This window comes from Mobula birostris, chromosome 5 (assembly GCF_030028105.1).
Source record: "Mobula birostris isolate sMobBir1 chromosome 5, sMobBir1.hap1, whole genome shotgun sequence".
Classification (NCBI taxonomy): Eukaryota; Metazoa; Chordata; class Chondrichthyes; order Myliobatiformes; family Myliobatidae; genus Mobula; species Mobula birostris.
In genome coordinates, this window is record NC_092374.1 from 15782843 (window position 1) to 15803684 (window position 20842).

Here is a 20842-nt window from a genome sequence, read left to right on the forward strand (position 1 = left end):
CAGCCAAATATATAGTTTTTATTTGCTCTTACTTGTTTTGTCAACTTTCATGTGAAATTAGCTCAATTTTATTAAAGCCTCACAGATCCTCTACAGAGCGCAAACTCTAATCACTTCAAAAGGGTTGTGTACTTCAGACTGGGGACAATTAACATGACTATATGTTTAGAATATCAATGAGTGGATCTATACAGGCATTTTCAAGGGGAAGCCATCAGGTCCAGGGATGTTTTTTTTTTAAAAAAAAAAAAAGCACTATTCATAGCAGTCAATTTAACAGTAGAAATGGAGCATGCAATGCAATTGGGAAAAGTGCTAAAAACCAATAAGCCTCATCACTGAATGATCCCCTGAATATTGGCCAAGCAGAGTTTCAACGTTATTGGCACATGCTGTAAATTATAGCTACAAGAGATTGGTCAGATGCTGGAAATCTTGAGGAACACACACAATATGCTGGAAGAACTCAGCTGGTCAGGGAGCCTCAGTAGAGAGAAATACATAGTCATCATTTTTGAGCTGAGGCCCTTCATTATGGATTCAAGCAAGTCTTGTTAATGAACAGATCTTTTTATGCAGCTTCTCTGTAAAATGTGTAGCAAATGCAGATCAGAAGACTTAGCAGTTGTGCAAAATTCAACCGGAAATATCAGTTCTTTAATGAAAACATAGAGTCATAGAGCACTGCAGCACAGAGGAGAGTGGACCATGGGAGAATAGGAGGGAGAAAGGGAAGGAAGAGGGACACCACAGAGAGGTGATGGGCAGGTGAGGAGAAGAGATAGGGTAAGAGAAGAGCTAGAATGGAGAATGGAAAAAGAAAGGGGCAGGAGATGGGAGAAATTACGGGAAGCTAGAGACGTTAATGTTCATGCCATCAGGTTGCAGGTTACGCAGGCGGAAATTAAGTATTGCTCCTCTAACCCGAGGGAGGTCTCATTGTGCCTGTAGAGAAAGTTTTGGACCAACATTTTGGAATGGGTTTGGGAAGTCAAATAAAATTGGTGGCCACTGGGAAATCCCACTTTTTGTGACAGAAGAGTTATATGTATATGATTCAAGATTGTTTAAAGTAATTTCCAGTAGACAGGTGTAAAAGAGAATGGAATATCTGTTACTTCAGATCCAATGCTGCACAAAAAACACCATAAGATAAAGAACACAATAATAAAAACACAATAAATATAAATGCATTATATAGCTTACATGCATAGATTGTACATTCATGAAGTGATGCTAGGCAGAGGGTTGTTTGTACATTGTTCAAACTGTATCCTGTAAGGAGTTGTACATTCCCCCCCATGAGTTTCCTCCGGGTGCTCTGGTTTCCTCCCACAGTCCAAAGACCTACCAGTTGGTAGGTTAATAGGTCAGTGTAAATTGTCCCATTATTAGGCTAGGACTAAATTGGGAGAATTGCTGGGCAGTGTGGTCGAAAGGGCCTACTCCATACTGTATCTTAATAAATAAAATAAATAAGATGATTGTCAGGAAATGAGGGGTGTGGAGGGGTGTGTCAGTGGGTGGAGGTCTTGATCAGTCTTACTGCTGAGAGAAGGTAACTATTTTTGATTCTAGTGGTCTTGGCATGGATGCTACATAGTCTCCTCCCTGAAGGGAGTGGAGCAAACCAGCCACACGCTGGCCTTTTTCAAGCAACTTTCTATATATACGTCCTTGATGGCAGGTAGGCGGGGAAGTGGTGCATTGAAAAGTTTTGACAACCCATTATGGAGCCTTCCTGTCCACCGCAGTGCAGTTTCCATACCATGCAGTGATGCAACATGTTGGAATATTCCCTACTGTGCATCTGTAGAAGAAGATGAATATTGATGTGCATGGTCAGACTCTCTTCAGCTTCCTCAGAAAGTAGAGGCATTGGTGAGCTTTCTTGATTGTGTGGGATGTGTTCTATGACCGTGAGAGGTTATGTGAGATGTGCACTCCCAGGAATTTGAAATTGCTCTCAATTTCCATTGCTGTGCTGCTGATGTAAAGAGGGGTGCAAGTTCTCCTAAAATTGATAACTTTATCCTTTGTCTTGTTGACATTAAGGATGAGGTTATTTGCCTGTTACCAGTCCTTGAGCTCTTCTATCTCTTCTCTGGAGGCCATCTCACCATTGCTTGTGATAAGCCCCGGCACTGTCGTGCCATCGGCAAACGTGACAATATGGTCACTTGGGTGTTTGGCCGTGCAGCCATGGGAGAGCAGGGTGTACAACAATGGGCTCAGCACACAGCCCTGGGAGGACACCTGTGTTGAGGAGGATGGGGATGGAGGTGCAACTATGCATCCTGACTGTCTGGTTAGGGAGTCCAAAGTCCTCTTACTTATGTCTTCAGTTCTTAGGAAGTGAGGATAATCCATTTCTTTGGGTTCTGAGATGGCAAATGAGGGCAATTATAGAAGTATATTTCAGAACTTCATGTTCCATTAAGCATCAGAGCAGCCGTGAGGTGGATTTGAAAGGCAGACAGAATTGCAATGTACGAAGTGTGAGGGTGGTTAATTTTCACACAGCAAGACCACACCTGCGGCATTGAAATAAAGATCAGATAATCACTTAAGTGACATTGATCAGAGGAGAGAATAGCAACCAGGGCACCAGGGTGGGAGGGGATCTGGAATAAATTGGCTGTTTCCCTGAGAAACTAGAAAGTGTGGACATACTCATGAGAAGGGAGGCTGGTTTGCGTGATGGACTGAAGTATGTCCATAAGTCTCTACAATTTCTGGTGGTCTTGGATATGCAGTTGCCACACCAAGGTGTGATGCATCCAGATTTTTATAGTGCATCTGTAAAAATAGGTGAGGGTCAACATAGATATGCTAAATTTCTTCGGCCTTTGTAGGAAATAGGTGTTGGTGTACTTTCTTGACCATAATATCCATGTGGCTAAAGGCTGATTTTTACTTCTGCGTCAAATCGATGCCGTAGGTATGGTGTTGCCATGAACCCTACGCAGAGCCTACACGGATCCCTACACTGTAGCCTGACGCGCACCTCTCCCAAAATGTAACTACGCGTTGTGGCAACGCAGACCGCAACAACTGTGATTGGTCCACTTGGTAGCATCGCATTTCCTCCTGCGCTGCAATAGCTTCCCACTGGGCGACTGAAGGGCAGGGAAGGAACTCTGGCTGCAATGCTTTCCATAAAGCTTTACAGACCTCCGAAATTATGGAGGACACATTTTGCTTTTATGAAAAAGGCACTTGCTTTAAACTTGTTTACCTTGAGAAAGACTACCATGACCATGAAGCCTTGCACCGGCAGGTGTGTGCGCATGCACGACATGCCTGAATTGCAGAGTGACGCAGACACACCAATGGACAAGTGTAAATGCTCACAACACGCATAGGCCACTTGCGTAGGTTAAGGAGTCCATTTGATGCAGAAGTATAAATCAGCCTTAAACCTGAAGAAGGTGTTAATAATATGTACATGTAGGAACATGAAGCTCTTGACTATCTCCACCTCAAACTCCTTGACACCGGCGAGGCATCTGTCTTTCCTGCCCGGCAGGATCTTGGATCTCCGTTGAGTATCTGGCAACTCCTCTGATGGTGCAGCCCACCTACTCCCCTCCCCCACCCTAAATACCACACTGAGGGGGTCAGAATGGGTTATGGGTCCAACCCTCTTGGCCATAGATATTTCCATTCAAACCATTGTCCCAATAAATTGATTAAAAGGCCAGTTCCAAGTATATAAAACATCAATAGGTTCAATGGGTAGTAGAAAAAAAATCAGCAGAAGTCTTGCAGATCCCAAAAATGTGAAATAAAAATTGAACACATTGGAGGTTCCGAGCAGTACAGGCAGCATCTGTGGTGAGGGAATCAGACTGTTCCGAATGACCAGAACCATAACTTACTTCAATCTCTGACGCCCGTCCTGATGATTAACCTCAGCATTTCTGGAATTAATTGCCTGATGTAGTAGATATTTAGCTTCAAAACCATTGACTAGCAACTCAGGACTCCAGTAGGAATTACATTTGAGTTTGATCTGGTTGGATGTGAGAGATCCAGGGCTGCTGGAGACTGGAGTCTGAGGATTACGAACTGTCCTGGGGGTTTAGAGGACAGTGTATGTGTGTGGATGGGAGGGAGGGATGGGCTTGTTTTGCTGCTGTTGTTTGCTGTGTTCAGCGTTGTTTTGCCGAGTATTGTGAGTGTGGGCTGTTGGCACTGGAATGTGTGGCAACACCGTGGCCTGCCACCAGCATGTCCCTGGGTATGTTGGTTGTTAATGCAAACAATACATTTCACTTCCTGTTTTGATGCACAGGAGATAAGTAAACTTGAATCTTAAAACAACTTTGTAAATAAATGAAATGACCTATGTGTTTTCCAGGGGTTTCCCCTCGTCCAGAATGATGATCGTTCCTACAGCTGGCCAGATGGATTGAAGAGAATTGACTGGCACAACTATGAGAGAATTCGGGAAGATCTAATGCGTTCAGGTATGGGCTTGTATAAGAATTACAAGTACATTTTCTTCTATAATCTAAGCAGGTCAATTATTTAAGAAAAGACTCTTATTTCTGAGTAACACACATGAGATGCTGGAGTAACTGCAGCAGGCCAGGCAGCATCTATGGGGAAACAAGTACAGCTGACATTTCAGGCCAAGACATTTTATTAATAGTCCTACCAAAGCGTCTCAGCCCAAAACGTCGACTGTACTCTTTTCCATAGATGCTGTCTGGCCTGCTGAGTTCCTCCAAAATTTTGTGTGTGTTGCTTGGATCTACAGCATATGCAGATTTTCTCTTGTTTTGTGACTTACTTTTGAGTTCCTTTCCAAATGTTTGAAGATGAGTTATTTCCATTTCAAATCTGAGGAAACTCCCTCTGGACACATACTTTGATTAATTAAAAGGCTCTGGGAATTTCTGGCAAGACCATTCTACGCATCACCGGTTATCCTTAAAGGGTAAGCACAAGCAATTCTACACATGCTGGAAATCTAAAGCAACACACACAAAATGCTGGAGGAACTCAGCAAATCAGGCAGTATCTATGGAAAGGAATAAATGGCCGATGCTTTGGGCTGGGACATTTCTTTAAGACTAAATGACTTCTAAGCATTACAAATGTGTCCTCCTCAACCGCTATTTCCAGCATCTCCTTTGAAGTAGCACCACCCTTTGCATGAAGAACCTGTCCCTAAGGTCCCTTTCAAATTTTTCACCTCTGATCGGTGCCCTCTTAGTTTTCATCCCCTGTAAGGTCATGCTAATATAATCTGCTTTCACCCTGTCAATGTTCCTCATGGTCTTGCATACGTCTATCACATCACCCTCACATTTCCTACATTTCGGAGAATTAAGTCTTAGTCTATGCAATATCCCCTTGTGACTCAGACGCCTGAGTTGTGACAATGTCCTGGTAAATCTTTGTTGCATTCTTTCTATTTTAATAACATCTTCCCTGAATGACAGGATGACTAAAACCCCACAGGATATTTCAAGTACAGGTCAACCTTCACTAATCCGGCACCACTGGGACCTGAGGAGTGCCGGATTAGTGAAAATGCTAAATTACAGAAGGATCATATTAAGCATAATCAGTGCCGGATTATTGAAGGGACTGGATTACGGGTAGTTAGATTAGTGAAGGTCGACTGTATTGTATGATTCCGTGCCTTTCCCAATTAATTTTCTCCGTAGCTTATTTTAATTTTACTTTTATTTAGAGATAGTGTGGAACATGCCTCTCTGGCCTCACAAGCCACGTCGCACAGCAACACACCCTTTACATGACAGTGTAAAAGCAAGGTATCTTAATGATATAAACCTCAGTGCAAGAACCTTCATTATATTAAATTTGCAACATCTCAGTTGTTGATTGGAACAATGAGGGAGATTCCAGATTGTGGATGAAGGAAATCTGCAGCATAATTCAATCAACTTCGGGATCAGGCTTCGAAGGGCTTAAAGTGGTTTGTGCATGTCTGTAATGGGACAAAATTTAAGTTGCTCAAAAGACAGCATGGAGGAGAGATATAATCTCTCACTCTCCTTTTTCTCCCTCTCACTATACCCCTTGCCCATCCTCTGGGTCCCCCCCCCCCCTTGTCTTTCTCCCCGGGCCTCTGTCCCATGATCCTCTCATATCCCCTTTGCCAATCACCTGTCCAGCTCTTGGCTCCATCCCTCCCCCTCCTGTCTTCTCCTATCATTTTGGATCTCCCCCTCCCGCTTTCAAATCTCTTACTAACTCTTCCTTCAGTTAGTCCTGATGAAGGGTCTTGGCCCGAAACATCGACTGTACCTCTTCCTAGAGATGCTGCCTGGCCTGCTGCGTTCACCAGCAACTTTGCTGTGTGGTTTGCTTGAATTTCCAGCATCTGCAGAATTCCTGTTGTTTACCGAGGAGAGATATTAAGTTAAGTAGAACTTAGTGTCACGTAAGATTTCAATGAGGTTAGGGTCAAAATATGATGAAGTTCAGGTACAGTTCCAAAACTTCCTTGCAGTAGGATCATGGACATGTAGATACAGCAAATTCCCAAAACGTGAATTATACTGTATGTAAATGATATAAAATAGTGAAGAAAAACACAATGGCAAGATATGACATCAGTGCAAAATAAGACAATTTTGAGACTAGTCCATGGTCATGCAAGAGGTGGTCCGTGGCGTATTGTTGCTGAGGCCGTGATTAACGTTGTGCAGGTTGGTTCAAAAACCTGATGGTTGTAAGAAAGTCATTCTTCCTGAACCTGATGGTGTGGGGCTTCTACACCTGCCTGAGAGTGGCACTGAATTGCACAGGATTCAGTTTAAACAGGCAAATAATCAACAGAGGGAGCATGTCTCCAGGAAGGCTGTCACAGGGGTCAGAGAAGTTGGTGTTCTGTAGTGATCTGTTAAACAGAAAATGTAATAGCAGACTGTCACAATGTTGGAAACCTAGAATCAAATGTGCTGAAGCCTTCCCTACTCAACTATTAATTATGTCAAAATTGAATGGTTTTATTAAAGCTGCAGTGTCTACTTACTATATACTTTTACCTGACAATAAATTCGACATGCCGTAACTTGACATTTCTCTGTGCCCTCTTTTGGGTATCATAAGTTTTGTCCCATTACCGACTTCTGCAAACCATGTTGATCATGATCTTCTTCAAAGTCTGGTCAGTAAACTGAATACGTTGTTCTGCAGAGTTCTTCCATCTGCGACTGGGAATCTTCCTCACTGCTTCAGTCAATACTGAGATGTTGCAAATTTCATGTAATGAAGGTCCTTGCACTGATGTTCAAATTGTTAATGGCTATTTTCATTATCTGAGATGCTTAAAAGATGCCAGCGACTTCATGACCCTGAAAAATAAATAATAATATAAAAAAGACTCTCACAAAACGGGATAGTCCCAGATTTTGGGATGAAGGGAGAGAAGTTGGCTTTGGAGTCCGGTGACTGGGGTCTGGTGACATTGGCTATCGGAGGCTGTTGACAGGCTACAGACTCCTTGAGTTTCATTATGCTGCACACCATAAGTTCATGTTTGTGTTCAAGTTTAATTGTTATTCAACCATACATGAATACCCATGAATACAGCCAAATGAAACAGTTCCTCCAGGGCCAAGATGTAAACACAGTACCAACAGACATACACAGCACAAGGCACATAATGCACATATAAAATATCAGTCACACAAAAAATTATAGTCTGAGACCCAGAGTCCATGAATGTTGCAGCAGCCTGCAGTGGCACACAATACAGCTTGATTTCTGCTGAGCAAACACTGGGGGCAGCATCAACTCCAACTGGATGCCTTGCTACACTGCCTCTGGTGAAGCACACTGACTCCAACATCTCTCTCCTGGATGGCTGTAAAGAGGCAACAGCACAGCTTGAAGCCGCCTTAGGCATCACTGCGACCGAGGCCGTGCACCTTTCCCGCTAGTCCTCGGTGAATCAGCCTTGCAGCATTCCACATTAACAATGTCCAACAGGGCCCTGCAATCTAAAGAAAAGCAACTTGAACATCACAACCACCCCACTGAAAGACAGGAAAGAGTCAAGGTTTCACATGTGATGTGGACACACGAACGCACACACGCTGATGTACATGTGTGCGTGTGCACATGCATGCACACACACTCCACCTTCTGAGCAACAAAGGGTGTTGATAAAGACGCTTGTTGTGGGGCATGGGGCTGTGGGAAGTCTGTACAGAAGCAATCGATTTTGTGTCAGACTACTAATCGCACTGAGTTGCCCCAATTTAAGTAAAGAATCTCTGCATTTACTCCAGTGTCCTGATAATCACCACCTTGGGAAGTTGGCTTATGTGTGCATTCTGGCTTACCAGTCACCTAAAATTGAGTTAACCTTTTAGTGACCATCCATATCCTCTCCCATCTTGATGGGAGGCCCGTGGTGATGTAATGGTTAACACAATGTGCAGTGCTGTGACAAATCTGACCATCTTCTGCAGACAGTAATTGCTTGTAGGATCACACTTCTCAGACAACTTTACGTGTTAACAGGGGGTCACAGCCTCTCCAGTACCATGGTGATAATTAACCTCCCCAGCTGTCTGCCACATGGAACCTGCAGGTCACCACAAATGGCAGAACATGACAGAGAAAGTGGCAGATAGTGCAAGCACACACATGGCTACACGCACTTGCAATTTATGGACAACCCGTCCACGTGCCCAAGTTTCACTTCAGTGAAGATGTGACCTCTTTGCTTACCGTTCTTCACTAATCACTTTATGTCTGTGAATATCTAGCAGCAGAAGGGGAAGCAGAAATAAGCCATTTGGCCCCTCTTGAGTGGACCACCATTCAATAAGACAATGGTTGATCTTTCTTGCACTAACCCTACACCCTTTAATAGCTAGAAGCATATTGATATCTGTCAGAGACTGAACGTCCACAAAGCATGTGAACTGAAAATTCGGGAGATCCACCATCGAAGCCATGCTCTCTTTGTCGTGGTCCGAACTGAGCATTAACAGGGATCCAAGCTTCAGCACCCCAATTCCCCGGAATATGGTTAGCTGCCGCTATCCCTTTAATACTCAGACAGCCAATTACTGCCTGACACATTCCTGCATGGAAAGTCTGTACTTAAAGGTCTTGTGCTGAGCACTCTGTGCTCAATCATAGGAGTTCCATTTTTAGTACTACTGTTTGTGATTTTTGTCTTTGGATTTCATTTGTGTCATCTTGTTTATTTTGAGTATGGGTTAATTCTCAACCTTAATCTGCACTTGGGTTCGCCACCAACCATAGCTCACTCGCTATACTTTTCTTGATGCTACAATGGGGCAGGATGTACAGAGGCCTTAGATCCCACAGCATTAGGTTTTTACCCCACACCATCAGAATCCTGAACCGGTGTTGATAACTTAACTCATTTCAACTCTAAAATGAGTCTACAACCTACAGACTCACTTTCTAAGACTACAAATCATGTTCTTGGTATTATTTTTGTAAATTTGTACAGTTTGGACGTTTGCCAGTCTTTGTGTGAGTTTTCGTAAATTCTCTTGGAAATGCCTACAAAAAAATGAAACTCAATATATTTAAAGGTACAGTATATGTATTTTGATAATATTTATTTTGAACTCTGATACCTGGGTGAAGAAATTTCTCTATCACAAATAGTAATTTCCTTATTTTGGGTCCATGATACCCAATTCTAAGCATCCCTTTGATCCTCACCGGTTGTTAAAGATACACCTACAAGGATCCATCAGAGTGTGGAATGGCCACTGCTCTGCCCAAGACTGCAAGATATTGCAGAGTTCTCCATGGACTCTGTTTACACTTTCCCACTGGCCTAAAACAGCTAACATAGTCAAAGACTCTCCCATCTCCTGCTATTAAAAAAAATTCTTGACCCGCTTCTGAAATGAGAAATGTGAGCTCTTGATCTCTCCTTCTGCCTTGTCATGGCCCTTGCATCTTATTTATGTCTATAATTTTGTGCGTAGTTTCACTTATTCTATTGCATTTCTTTGTTCTACTGTAAATGCCTGCAAGAAAATAAATCTGTGTAGTTTATGATGACATATATGTACTTTAGGTAATAAATGTACTTTGAACTTATTATCTACCTGCACAACACTTTCTCTGTAATTATCACTGTAATGCTATAATTTGTATTCGGTTACCGTTTTTTGCTTTATACGATCTCAATGCACTTCTATTGTTGAGTGATGTGTACAATGGCATGCAAAATAATGTTTTTCCCAGTCTCAGTACACATGATGATAATAATCCAATTATAGCTACTGTGTCAAGCCTGTTAGAAGTGTGTATGTTTTAATAACATCACTTCTTATTCTTCTGAGCTTATTTGGTTCATATTCCCTAAATCCACCTTCCCATTAATCAAACTGCTTCTGTCTCTCTGTCTCTCTGTCTCTCTGTCTCTCTGTCTCTCTGTCTCTCTGTCTCTCTGTCTCTCTGTCTCTCTGTCTCTCTGTCTCTCTGTCTCTCTGTCTCTCTGTCTCTCTGTCTCTCCTATATTCTTCCTTGAGTAGGGTCCCCAGACATGGACGCTAGATACCAGATAGGATATCAACAGTGCCCTTTTTATATTGGGGGGGGGGCCACAGTAGTGTAATGGTTAGCTTGGTGCTATTACAGCTCGAGGGTCGGAGTTTGGAGTTAATTTCCGGCGTCATCTGTAAGGAATCTGAGCGTTATCCTCATAGAATCTGTGAGTTTTCCCTGGGAGCTCCAGTTTCCCCTCTCAGTCCAAAGACATACCGAGTAGGTTAATTGGTCATTGTAAATTGTCTGATGATTAGGTTAGTGTTAAATCAGGGTTGTCAGGGGTCACTCAAAGGGTTTCGAGGGCTTAAGTCGTGCTGTATCACTATGTAAGAAATAAATAATTTAAGGTGTTTCTATACCTGTAATCAAATTCTGTTGCAATGCAGAATAACATGCAATGTACACTCATAATTGCTTGCTTGAAGATGGGACCCTCTGAACATGAAACTTTCAATATTTTCTGATTTACTGGTTGACATAATTCAGTGGGAAGCCATTGAACTGAATGATCAAATTGTCCTTTCCGCCCTTTCACACAGGAACTGCTCCATCAGCCTTCATTGTGGAGGTCACAGATTTCAGACTCAGTAAATCACAAGCCAACAATAACTGGGTCACTTAATCCAACTCAAATCAACTTTCACATGCAGGTCACCATCGGTCTACAGTATAAGTTCGAGACACAAGAAACAGTGCAAATTTCAGAGGTTTCAAAGGTACACTTAATGACAGAAAAATGTATAAAATATACATTCTGAAATGCTTTTTTCTTCACAACCATGCATGAAAACAGAAGAGTGCCCCAAGAATGAAAGTTAAATGTTAGAACCCCAAAGTACCCCCCACCCCAGCTCCCCTCACTCCCACACCTAAGCAGCAGTAAGCAATGATTCCCCACCCCCCCCCACTGGCAAAATAAAAGCATTGGCACCCGCCACCGTGCAGCAAAAGCAAGAGTAAAGACACAGACTTGAAGTACCCAAAGACTACGCGTTCACCCAGTATTCGAAATACCACAGATTCTCTCTCTCCCTAATAAGGGAAAAAGAGATGTCTCCGTTTCACAGTGAGAGAGGAGACATTACAAACAACTCACTGGTTTACGATGTTAAAAGTCCATTGCGTCGCTTTATCCGAGCTCTGTGCCCAAAGATCTCAGATCTCTGGGCACACAGCCAAAGACCTTCCAACTGCCACGACATACCACTCTATCGCGACACTGATCAATGATCCGTCCATCTCCAGGGCCCCAAGATCCTAGGCCTCCAAATGCGAGCCGAACTCTTAGGCCACATCCTTGGCACATCGGATAACAGCCAGTCGTGAAATCCTGAGAACAGGTCCCATTCCCACAAGGAAGCAAAGTCAGCATGTAACTCCAGGTCAGGGTCTTCAAAAGAACCCTGAAGGGGAAAAATAGAGGTATTAAAGATGGAAATAGAGCTGTTTCTGAAGATGCAAGCAAAAGAGTCTCTGTTTAGCACCATCTTAACTTAGCTCCACCCTCTCTGTACATATTATACCTTCAATTGAATCAGATTTTCCACATGTAACTATCCACATAAATGTATGGAATGTTGGGTTGCTGTATGAATGGGAATGTCCCAGATCCCTGTGAGATTTGTCCGACGCACAGAGCAAAACAGAACAGAAACAAATCCTTCAGGCCATCAAGTCTGCATGAACCTATTCACACAAAACCTGCACTAACTCTATTTTATTATTGATTCAGTACAAAAACAGGCATACCCCTTCCAATCTATGTACTTATCCAATCTTCCCTTAAATTGAACCCGTATCCACCACTTCTGCTGGCAGATTGTACCACACTCGTACCACCCACTGAGTGGGGAAAAAAAATCCCCTTAGTGTTCCTCTCAAATATTTCACCTTTCACCCTTAACTTATGACCTCTAGTACTAGTCTCACCCAACCTCAGTGGAAATAAGCCTGCTTGTATCGATAGAATCACGATTTTATATACCTCTATTAGATCTCCCCTCCCTCTCCTCCACCCCAGGGAATAAAATCCTAACCTATTCAACCTTTCCCAATAACTCAGGTCCTCAAGTCCTGGCAACACCCTTGTAAATTTTCTCTGTATTCTGTCAATGTTACGGATATGCTTCCTGTGGGTAGGTGACCAAAACTGCACACAATACTCCAAATAAGGTTTCACCAACAATTTCAACATAACTCACTACTGTAATTTATGAATGCCAATGTGCCAAGAACTCTCTTTACGACCCTATCTACATGTGATGCTGTGATGAGAATGTTCCCTCCTGTCTTTTCAACACCACCAGATTTTCTGCAGAGAGGATATTCCAGAAATAGGACTGAGGCACTAACTGCTCATCGGCAAATAGACAATAGATGCAGGAGTAGGCCATTCAGCCCTTCGAACCAGCACCCCCATTCACTGTGATCATGGCTGATCATCCACAATCAGTACCCTTTTCCTACCTTCTTCTCATATCCCTTCACTCCGCTATCTTTAAGAGCTCTATCTAACTCTTTCTTGAAAGAATCCAGAGAATTAGCCTCCACTGCCTTCTGAGGCAGAGCATTCCACAGAACCACAACCCTCTGTGTGAAAAATCTTTTTCCTCAACTCCGTTCTAAATTGTCTACCCCTTATTCTTAAACTTTGGCCTCTGGTTCTGGACTCCCCCAACATCGGGAACATGTTTCCTGCCTCTAGCGTGTCCAATCCCCTAATAGTCTTATATGTTTCAATCAGATCCCCTCTCATCCTTCTAAGTTCCAGTGTATACAACCCCAGTAACTCCAATCTTTCAACATATGACAGTCCCACCATCCCGAGAATTAACCTCGTGAACCTATGCTGCACTCCCTCAATAGCTAGAATGTCTTTCCTTAAATTTGGAGATCAAAACAGTACACAATATTCCAGGTGTGGTCTCACCAGGGCCGTGTACAACTGCAGAAGGATCTCTTTGCTCCTATACTCAATACTCAACAAAAATAGAGGGGTAAAGAAACAGTTGACTGTACTGTGTTCAGCAGGGGACAGAGAACAGTTCTGTAGAGGAACAGGCCCTTCATCCCATCCCAGGATGTTCAGAAGGCATAGGAGCAGATATGGTCATTTGGCCTATTGAGTAATTCATCGAAGTTACAGGCAAATAGTCACCCCAAAGTTGCAGGAGGCTAGTAGCTGGGTGAATGTCAGAAGAAATGGAATTGGGAAGTTCGAACAGACCACCCCTGTGGCATTCCCCTCAAAAGCAAGTATATCGATTTGGATACTCTTGTGGGGGATGACCTCCTGGGACAATGCCACAGTGACTGGGTTACAGGCACTGAGCATGGGTAGGTGGTGCAGAAGGGAAACAGAGAGAGGGAACGGTAGTGAGAGGGGAACCGACGGGAGATCCTGTGGGTGTGAATGGGACACCTGGATGGTATGTTGCCTTCCAGGGTTAGTGGAATTTGTTGCCACGAACGGCTGTGGAGACCAAGAAATTGGGTGTATTTAAGGCAGAGATAGATAGGTTCTTGATTAGCCAAGGCATCAAGGGGTACAGAGAGAAGGCAGGGGAGTGGGGATGACTGGAATAATTGGATCAGCCCATGACTGAATGACAGAGCATACTCAATTGGCTGAAAGGCCTACTTCTGCACTTATACCTTATGGTTAGGGATGTTTCAGATTGCATTTACAACATTTTGGAGAGGGAGCAGCCAGATGTCTTGGTACATACTGGTACCAATGACATAGGAAGGAAAAGTAATGAGGTCCTGAAAAGAGAATTTATAGTGCTAAGTAGAAAGCTGAGAAACAGGTCCACCCAGGTAGTAATTTCTGGATTGCTACCTGTGGCACGCACCAGTGAGGGTAGAAACAGGATGATTTGGCAGATAAATGCAAGGCTGAAAAGCTGGTGCAGGGGGCAGGGCTTCAGGTTCTTAGATAATTCAGATCTCTTCTGGGGGAGGTATGACCTGTTCAAAAGTAATGGGTTGCACCTGAACCGAGGGGAACCAATATTCTTGCTGACAGGTTTGTTAGAGCTGTTGGGGAGGGTTTAAACTAATTTGGCAGGGGATGGGAATCAGAGAGATGGGATTCAGGATAGGATGAATGGTAAAAAAGTAAAGAAAGCGTGCAGTCAGACCATCAGGAAGGGCAGGCAGGTGATGGGACTTAGTTGTAGCCAACAGGCTCAGTATCATATCATTAGGGATGCAGAATTAGAAAGGACAGCAAATATAGTGTTGTATCTAAATGCACATAATATAAAAAAAACTAAGGTGTATGATCTTGTTGCAATATTACAGATTGCCTGGTATGATGTTGTGGCCATGACTGAATAGCGGCTGAAGGATAGTTTTAGTGGGAGCTGAATGTCCAAGATTACATGTTATATCGGAAAGATGGGAAGGTAGGCAGAGGGGGTGGTGTGTCTCTACTGGTAAAGAATGTCGTCAAATCGGTACAAAGGTGTGACGTAGGATTGGAAGATGTTGAATCCTTGGGGTTGAGTTAAGAAACTGCAAGGGTAAAAGGACATTGATGGCAATTATATACAGGTCTCCCAACAGTGACTGGGAGGTGGACCACAGATCACAAAAGGAAATAGAAATGGCGTGTCAAAAGGGCAATATTCTGGTAGTCATGGGAGATTTTAACATGCAGGTCCATTACAAAAATTAGGTTGGTAATGGGTCACGAGAGTGAGTTTGTTGAATGTCTAAGAGATGGCTTTTCAGGGCAGTTTATCATTGAACTTACTAGGGGATCAGCTATATTGGATTGGGTGTTATATAATGAACCAGAAGCGATTAGGGAGCTTAAGGTAAAAGAACCCTTAGGAACCAGCGATCACAATAGGATTGTGTACAACTTGAAATTTGATAGGGAGAAAGTGGAGTCTGATATAGACTTCAGTGGAGTAAAGGAAATTACAGTGGTGTGAGAGAGGAGTTGGCCAAAGTAAATTGGAAGGAGCTGCTGGCAGGGATGTCAGCAGAGCACCAATGGTGTGCCTTTTTGGGAAAAATGGGGAAGGTGCAGGACATGTGTATTCCAAAAATGAAGAAGTACTCAAATGGTAAAATAGCTGTCCATGCCCACTATATCTAGAACATTGTGGACCATTACGCCAATTTAAAACTCTACATCTGTATGCCATCTATATCCCACAATTCACTGCTGTACATGTGCCTAAATGGCTCTTAAACTTTGTAACTGTTTCCATCACTTCCCTTGGCAGTGTGTTCCAGGCACCTACCACTCTCAGTATGTAAAATAAACTTCCCTTATAAAATTTTCTTTAAACTTTCCTTCTCGAGCTTTGAACCTACACCCTCAAGTACTTGACATTGCCAGCCAGGTTAAAAAACAGGTTCTGACTATCTACCCTATCTTGTAATTATAAATTCTCTTATCAGGTCATCCAATAGCCTATGACGCCACAGAGAAAACAATCTAAGTTTGTCCTACCTTTCCTGATAGCGAGAGCAGATACGAGCGATACAGAGCAGCCAGATTATGAAGAAAATTAATCAAAACAGGAAAAGCTTTTTTTTTAAATTTAACAGTGAAAAATGAAATTTTCCAGGAGTTGAGCATCTCACTGCAGGTCTGGGCTCACCCACCAATCAGACTAGGTAAGGGCAACAACTTCCCCTTCACTCACAGACAGGTAGTGAAGCAGATGCATTTTTATGGCTTTCCAGTTGTTTCACAGTCAGCCTGATCTTTTTAAATGACTGGTGTGGACGCATATTGTTTTTACACGAAACCGGCGTTTCCAAAATTATCCGGTCTAGTGTGGATGTAGCCTGAGTAATTAACTGAGCTTGATTTTCCCAGATGCTGCAATGACAGATAATTGTGATTTGTCTGATCCTCTGGACTCCCTCTGCAACTGGATCCTAGACTTCCTTACTGAGAGACCTCAGTCAGTCCGGATTGGAAGCAGCATCTCCAACACCATCACACTGAGCACGGGGGCCCCCCAGGGCTGTGTGCTCAGTCCACTGCTGTTCACTCGGCTGACCCACGACTGTGCAGCAACACACAGCTCGAACCACATCATCAAGTTCGCCGATGACACGACCATGGTGGGTCTCATTAGCAAGAATGATGAGTCAGGAATTGCAGCGGCTAACGGACTGGTGCAGAGCCAACAACCTGTCTCTGAATGTAAACAAAACAAAAGAGATGGTGGTTGACTTCAGGAGGACATGGAGTGATCACTCTCTGCTGAACATCGATGACTCCTCCATAGAGATCGTTAAGAGCACTAAATTTCTTGATGTTCATCTGGCGGAGAATCTCACCTGGTCCCTCAACACCAGCTCCATAGCAAAGAAAGCCCAGCAGCATCTCTACTTTCTGTGAAGGCTGAGAAAAGTCCATCTCCCACCCGACATCCTTACCGCATTCTACAGAGGTTGTATTGAGAGCATCCTGAGCAGCTGCATCACGGCCTGGTTCAGAAACTGCACCATCTCAGATCACAAGACCCTGCAGTGGATAGTGAGGTCAGCTGAGAAGATCATCGGGGTCTCTCTTCCTGCCGTTACAGACATTTACACCACACGCTGCATCCGTAAAGCAAACAGCATTATGAAGGACCCCACGCACCCCTTATACAAACTCTTCTCCCTCCTGCCATCTGGCAAAAGGCACCAAAGCATTTGGGCTCTCACGACCAGACTATGTAACAGTTTCTTCCCCCAAGCCATCAGACTCCTCAATACCCAAAGCCTGGCTTGACACCAACCTACTATACCCTCTACTGCGCCTACTGTCTTGTTTATTATTGATTATTATTTATTGTAGTGCCTGCACAGTTTTGTGCACTTTATGCAGTCCTGGATAGGTCTGTAGCCTAGTGTAGTTTTTGTGTTTTTTCTTATGTAGTTCAGTGTAGTTTTTGTATTGTTTCATGTAGCACCATGGCCCTGGAAAATGTTGTCTCAGTTTTACTATGTTCTGTACCAGCAGTTATGGTTGAAATGACAATAAAAAGTGAAGTGACTTGACTTGACTTGACAACAAGTGGCCACTCTACTGCTCCCACTATGTTCTTCTCAAACATTACTGAGCTGACTTGGGAATTCCCATCACCGGAGGATGCCATCTGAAATCAGGGATGACACAATGCGGTAGCCAGCAGAGCAATTGCCTCATTGGTCTGGTGGCCCACGTTCAGTCCCGACCTCCGTTGCTGTCTGTGTGGTGTTTGCTCCATTGGAAGTGTGTGAGCTTCCTCTCGGTGCTCCAGGTTCGTCCCGTATCCCAAGGACTTGTGAATTTCTTGGTAAAACAGTCACCATAAAATGCTCCTTTTATTTAGGTGAGTGACAGAATCAGTGGGGGTGGGGGGGGGAGTGATGGAAGTGTGGGGAGAGAAAACTGAGATTAATGTAGGTGGGTATATTCAAAAGCTGGGACTGATAGTTTCTTGATTAGCCAAAGGTTACAGGAAGAAGGCAGGAGAATGAGATGGAGAGGAATAATAAATCAGCCATGATGGAATGACAGAGCAGACTCGATGGGGCAATCCTGGTTCTATATTTATGGTCTCATTCTCCTTCTCCTCCCTCATCCTTCTTCACCGCCACACTACCCCCTGCCCCCATGGAGCACAGGCCATCAATAACCTCCTGTCCCCATCGTTCTCTGAACTCAATGGTTGAAGTCCATCAATGTTTCTGAAATCCATTGTACCCACTGGACAGAGGATCGGCCTGTACAGCTTCACCAGAGCTCGGCTAGCCGTCCTTACCCATTTCTACCTCTCATGACGGGAACATAGGGTTGGACATTGAGAGGCAACTGATGGATGTTTAATGGTCTTCATGGACTCTGGGCAAAAGCAGCAGGGTGGCACTGTAGTGGAACGGTGAGCATAACGCTATTACCGTGCCAGTGACCTGGGTTTAATTCCTGATGATGTGTGTAAGCAGTTTGTACATTCTCCCTGTGACAGCATGAGTTTCCTCCCACATTCCAAAGATGTGCAGGTTAGTAGATCACATGGGTGTAATTAGGAGGTGTGGATTTGTTGGGTCAGAATGGCCTGTTACTGAGCTGTATCTCTAAACAAATAAAGTAAAAAGGCTGATTTCTGTGCTCATTGACTCTAAAGTTAACTTGCAGGTTGAGTCGGTGGTGAGGAAGGCAAATGCCACGTTAACATTCATTTCAAGAGGTCTAGAATGCAAGAGGAAGGATGTGATGCTGAGGCTCTGTAAGGCACTGGTGAGGCCTCACCTTGGGTATTGTGAACAGTTTTGGGCCCCTCATCTTGAAAAAGATGTGCTGGCATTGGAGAGGGTCCAGAGAAGTTTCACAAGGATGATTCCAAGAATGAAAGGGTTATCATATGAGGAACATTGATGGCTCTAGGTCTGTACTTGCTGGAATTCAGAAGGATGGGGGGGAGGGGGGATCTCATTGAAACCTTTTGAATGTGAAAGGCCTAGACAGATTAGGTGTGGAAGGGATATTTCCCATGGTGGAAGAGTCTTGAACAAGAGGGCACAGCCTCAGGATAGACGGGCGCCCTTTCAAAACAGAGATGCGGAGAAATTTCTTTATCCAAAGGGGGGTGAATTTGTGGAATTTGTTGCCTTATACAGTTGTGGAGGCTAGGTCATTGGGTGTATTTAAAACAGAGATTGATAGGTTCCTAATTGGACATGGCATCAAATGTTATGAGGGAGAAGGCTGGGAACTGGGATTGAGGAGGAGATAGAAAAAAAAGATCAGCCATGATTGAATGGCGGAGCAGACTCAATGGGCCAGATGGCTTAATTCTGCTCCTATGTCTTGTCTTATGGTCTAAGGTAAAACAGAAGATGTGATTGTCCAAGATAGTTGTTGTTACAATATTTATTGCAACATCCAGGATGATTATCCCCTATCTAAGGAGCTTAAGAAGGGGCTGAGAAGAGCAAGAAGGGGGCATGAGAAGGCCTTGGCGAGTAGGGTAAAGGAAAACCCCAAGGCATTCTTCAATTATGTGAAGAAAAAAAGGATGACAGCAGTGAAGGTAGGACTGATTAGAGATAAAGGTGGGAAGATGTGCCTGGAGGCTGTGGAAGTGAGCAAGGTCCTCAATGAATACTTCGATATTCACCAATGAGAGGGAACTTGATGATGGTGAGGACAATATGAGTGAGGTTGATGTTCTGGAGAAGTTGATATTAAGGGAGAGGAGGTATTGGAGTTGTTAAAGTACATTAGGATGGATAAGTCCCCGGGGCCTGACGGAATATTCCCCAGGCTGCTCCACGAGGCGAGGGAAGAGATTGCTGAGCCTCTGGCTAGGATCTTTATGTCCTCGTCCACGGGAATGGTACCGGAGGATTGGAGGGAGGTGGATATTGTCCCCTTGTTCAAAAAAGGTTGTAGGGATAGTCCGGGTAATTGTAGACTAGTGATCCTTACATCTGTGGTGGGAAAGCTGTTGGAAAAGATCCTTAGAGATAGGATCTATTGGCATTTAGAGAATCATGGTCTGATCAGGGACAGTCAGCATGGCTTTGTGAAGGGCAGATCATGTCTAACAAGCCTGATAGAGTTCTTTGAGGAGGTGGCCAGGCATATAGATGAGGGTACTGTAGTGGATGTGATCTATATGGATTTTAGTAAGGCATTTGACAAGGTTTCACACGGTAGGCTTATTCAGAAAGTCAGAAGGCATGGGATCCAGAGAAGTTTGGCCAGGTGGATTCAGAATTGGCTTGCCTGCAGAAGGCAGAGGGTGGTGGTGGAGGGAGTACATTCAGATTGGAGGATTGTGACTAGTGGTGTCCCACAAGGATCTGTTCTGGGACCTCTACTTTTCGTGATCTTTATTAACGACCTGGATGTGGGGGTAGAAGGGTGGGTTGGCAGGTTTGCAGACGACACAAAGATTGGTGGTGTTGTAGATAGTGTAGAGGATTGTCGAAGATTGCAGAGAGACATTGATAGGATGCAGAAGTGGGCTGAGAAGTGGCAGATGGAGTTCAACCCAGAGAAGTGTGAGGTGGTACACTTTGGAAGGACAAACTCCAAGGCAGAGTACAAAGTAAATGGCAGGATACTTGGTATTGTGGAGGAGCAGAGGGATCTCGGGGTACATGTCCACAGATCCCTGAAAGTTGCCTCACAGGTGGATAGGGTAGTTAAGAAAGCTTATGGAGTGTTAGCTTTCATAAGTCGAGGGATAGAGTTTAAGAGTCACAATGTAATGATGCAGCTCTATAAAACTCTGGTTAGGCCACACTTGGAGTATTGTGTCCAGTTCTGGTGGTCTCACTATAGGAAGGATGTGGA

The 20842-nt window shown here is 43.9% G+C and overlaps 1 protein-coding gene across 1 annotated transcript in view; it reads left to right on the forward strand.

The window, feature by feature from the left end:
• Nucleotides 1-20842, forward strand: part of galntl6 (polypeptide N-acetylgalactosaminyltransferase like 6) — a 756494-nt gene that overhangs the window by 24371 nt on the left and 711281 nt on the right. The window contains exon 3 of the mRNA XM_072257441.1: nt 4356-4472. Coding sequence (XP_072113542.1) covers nt 4356-4472 — 117 coding nt within the window. The remainder of the gene's footprint in view (nt 1-4355; nt 4473-20842) is intronic.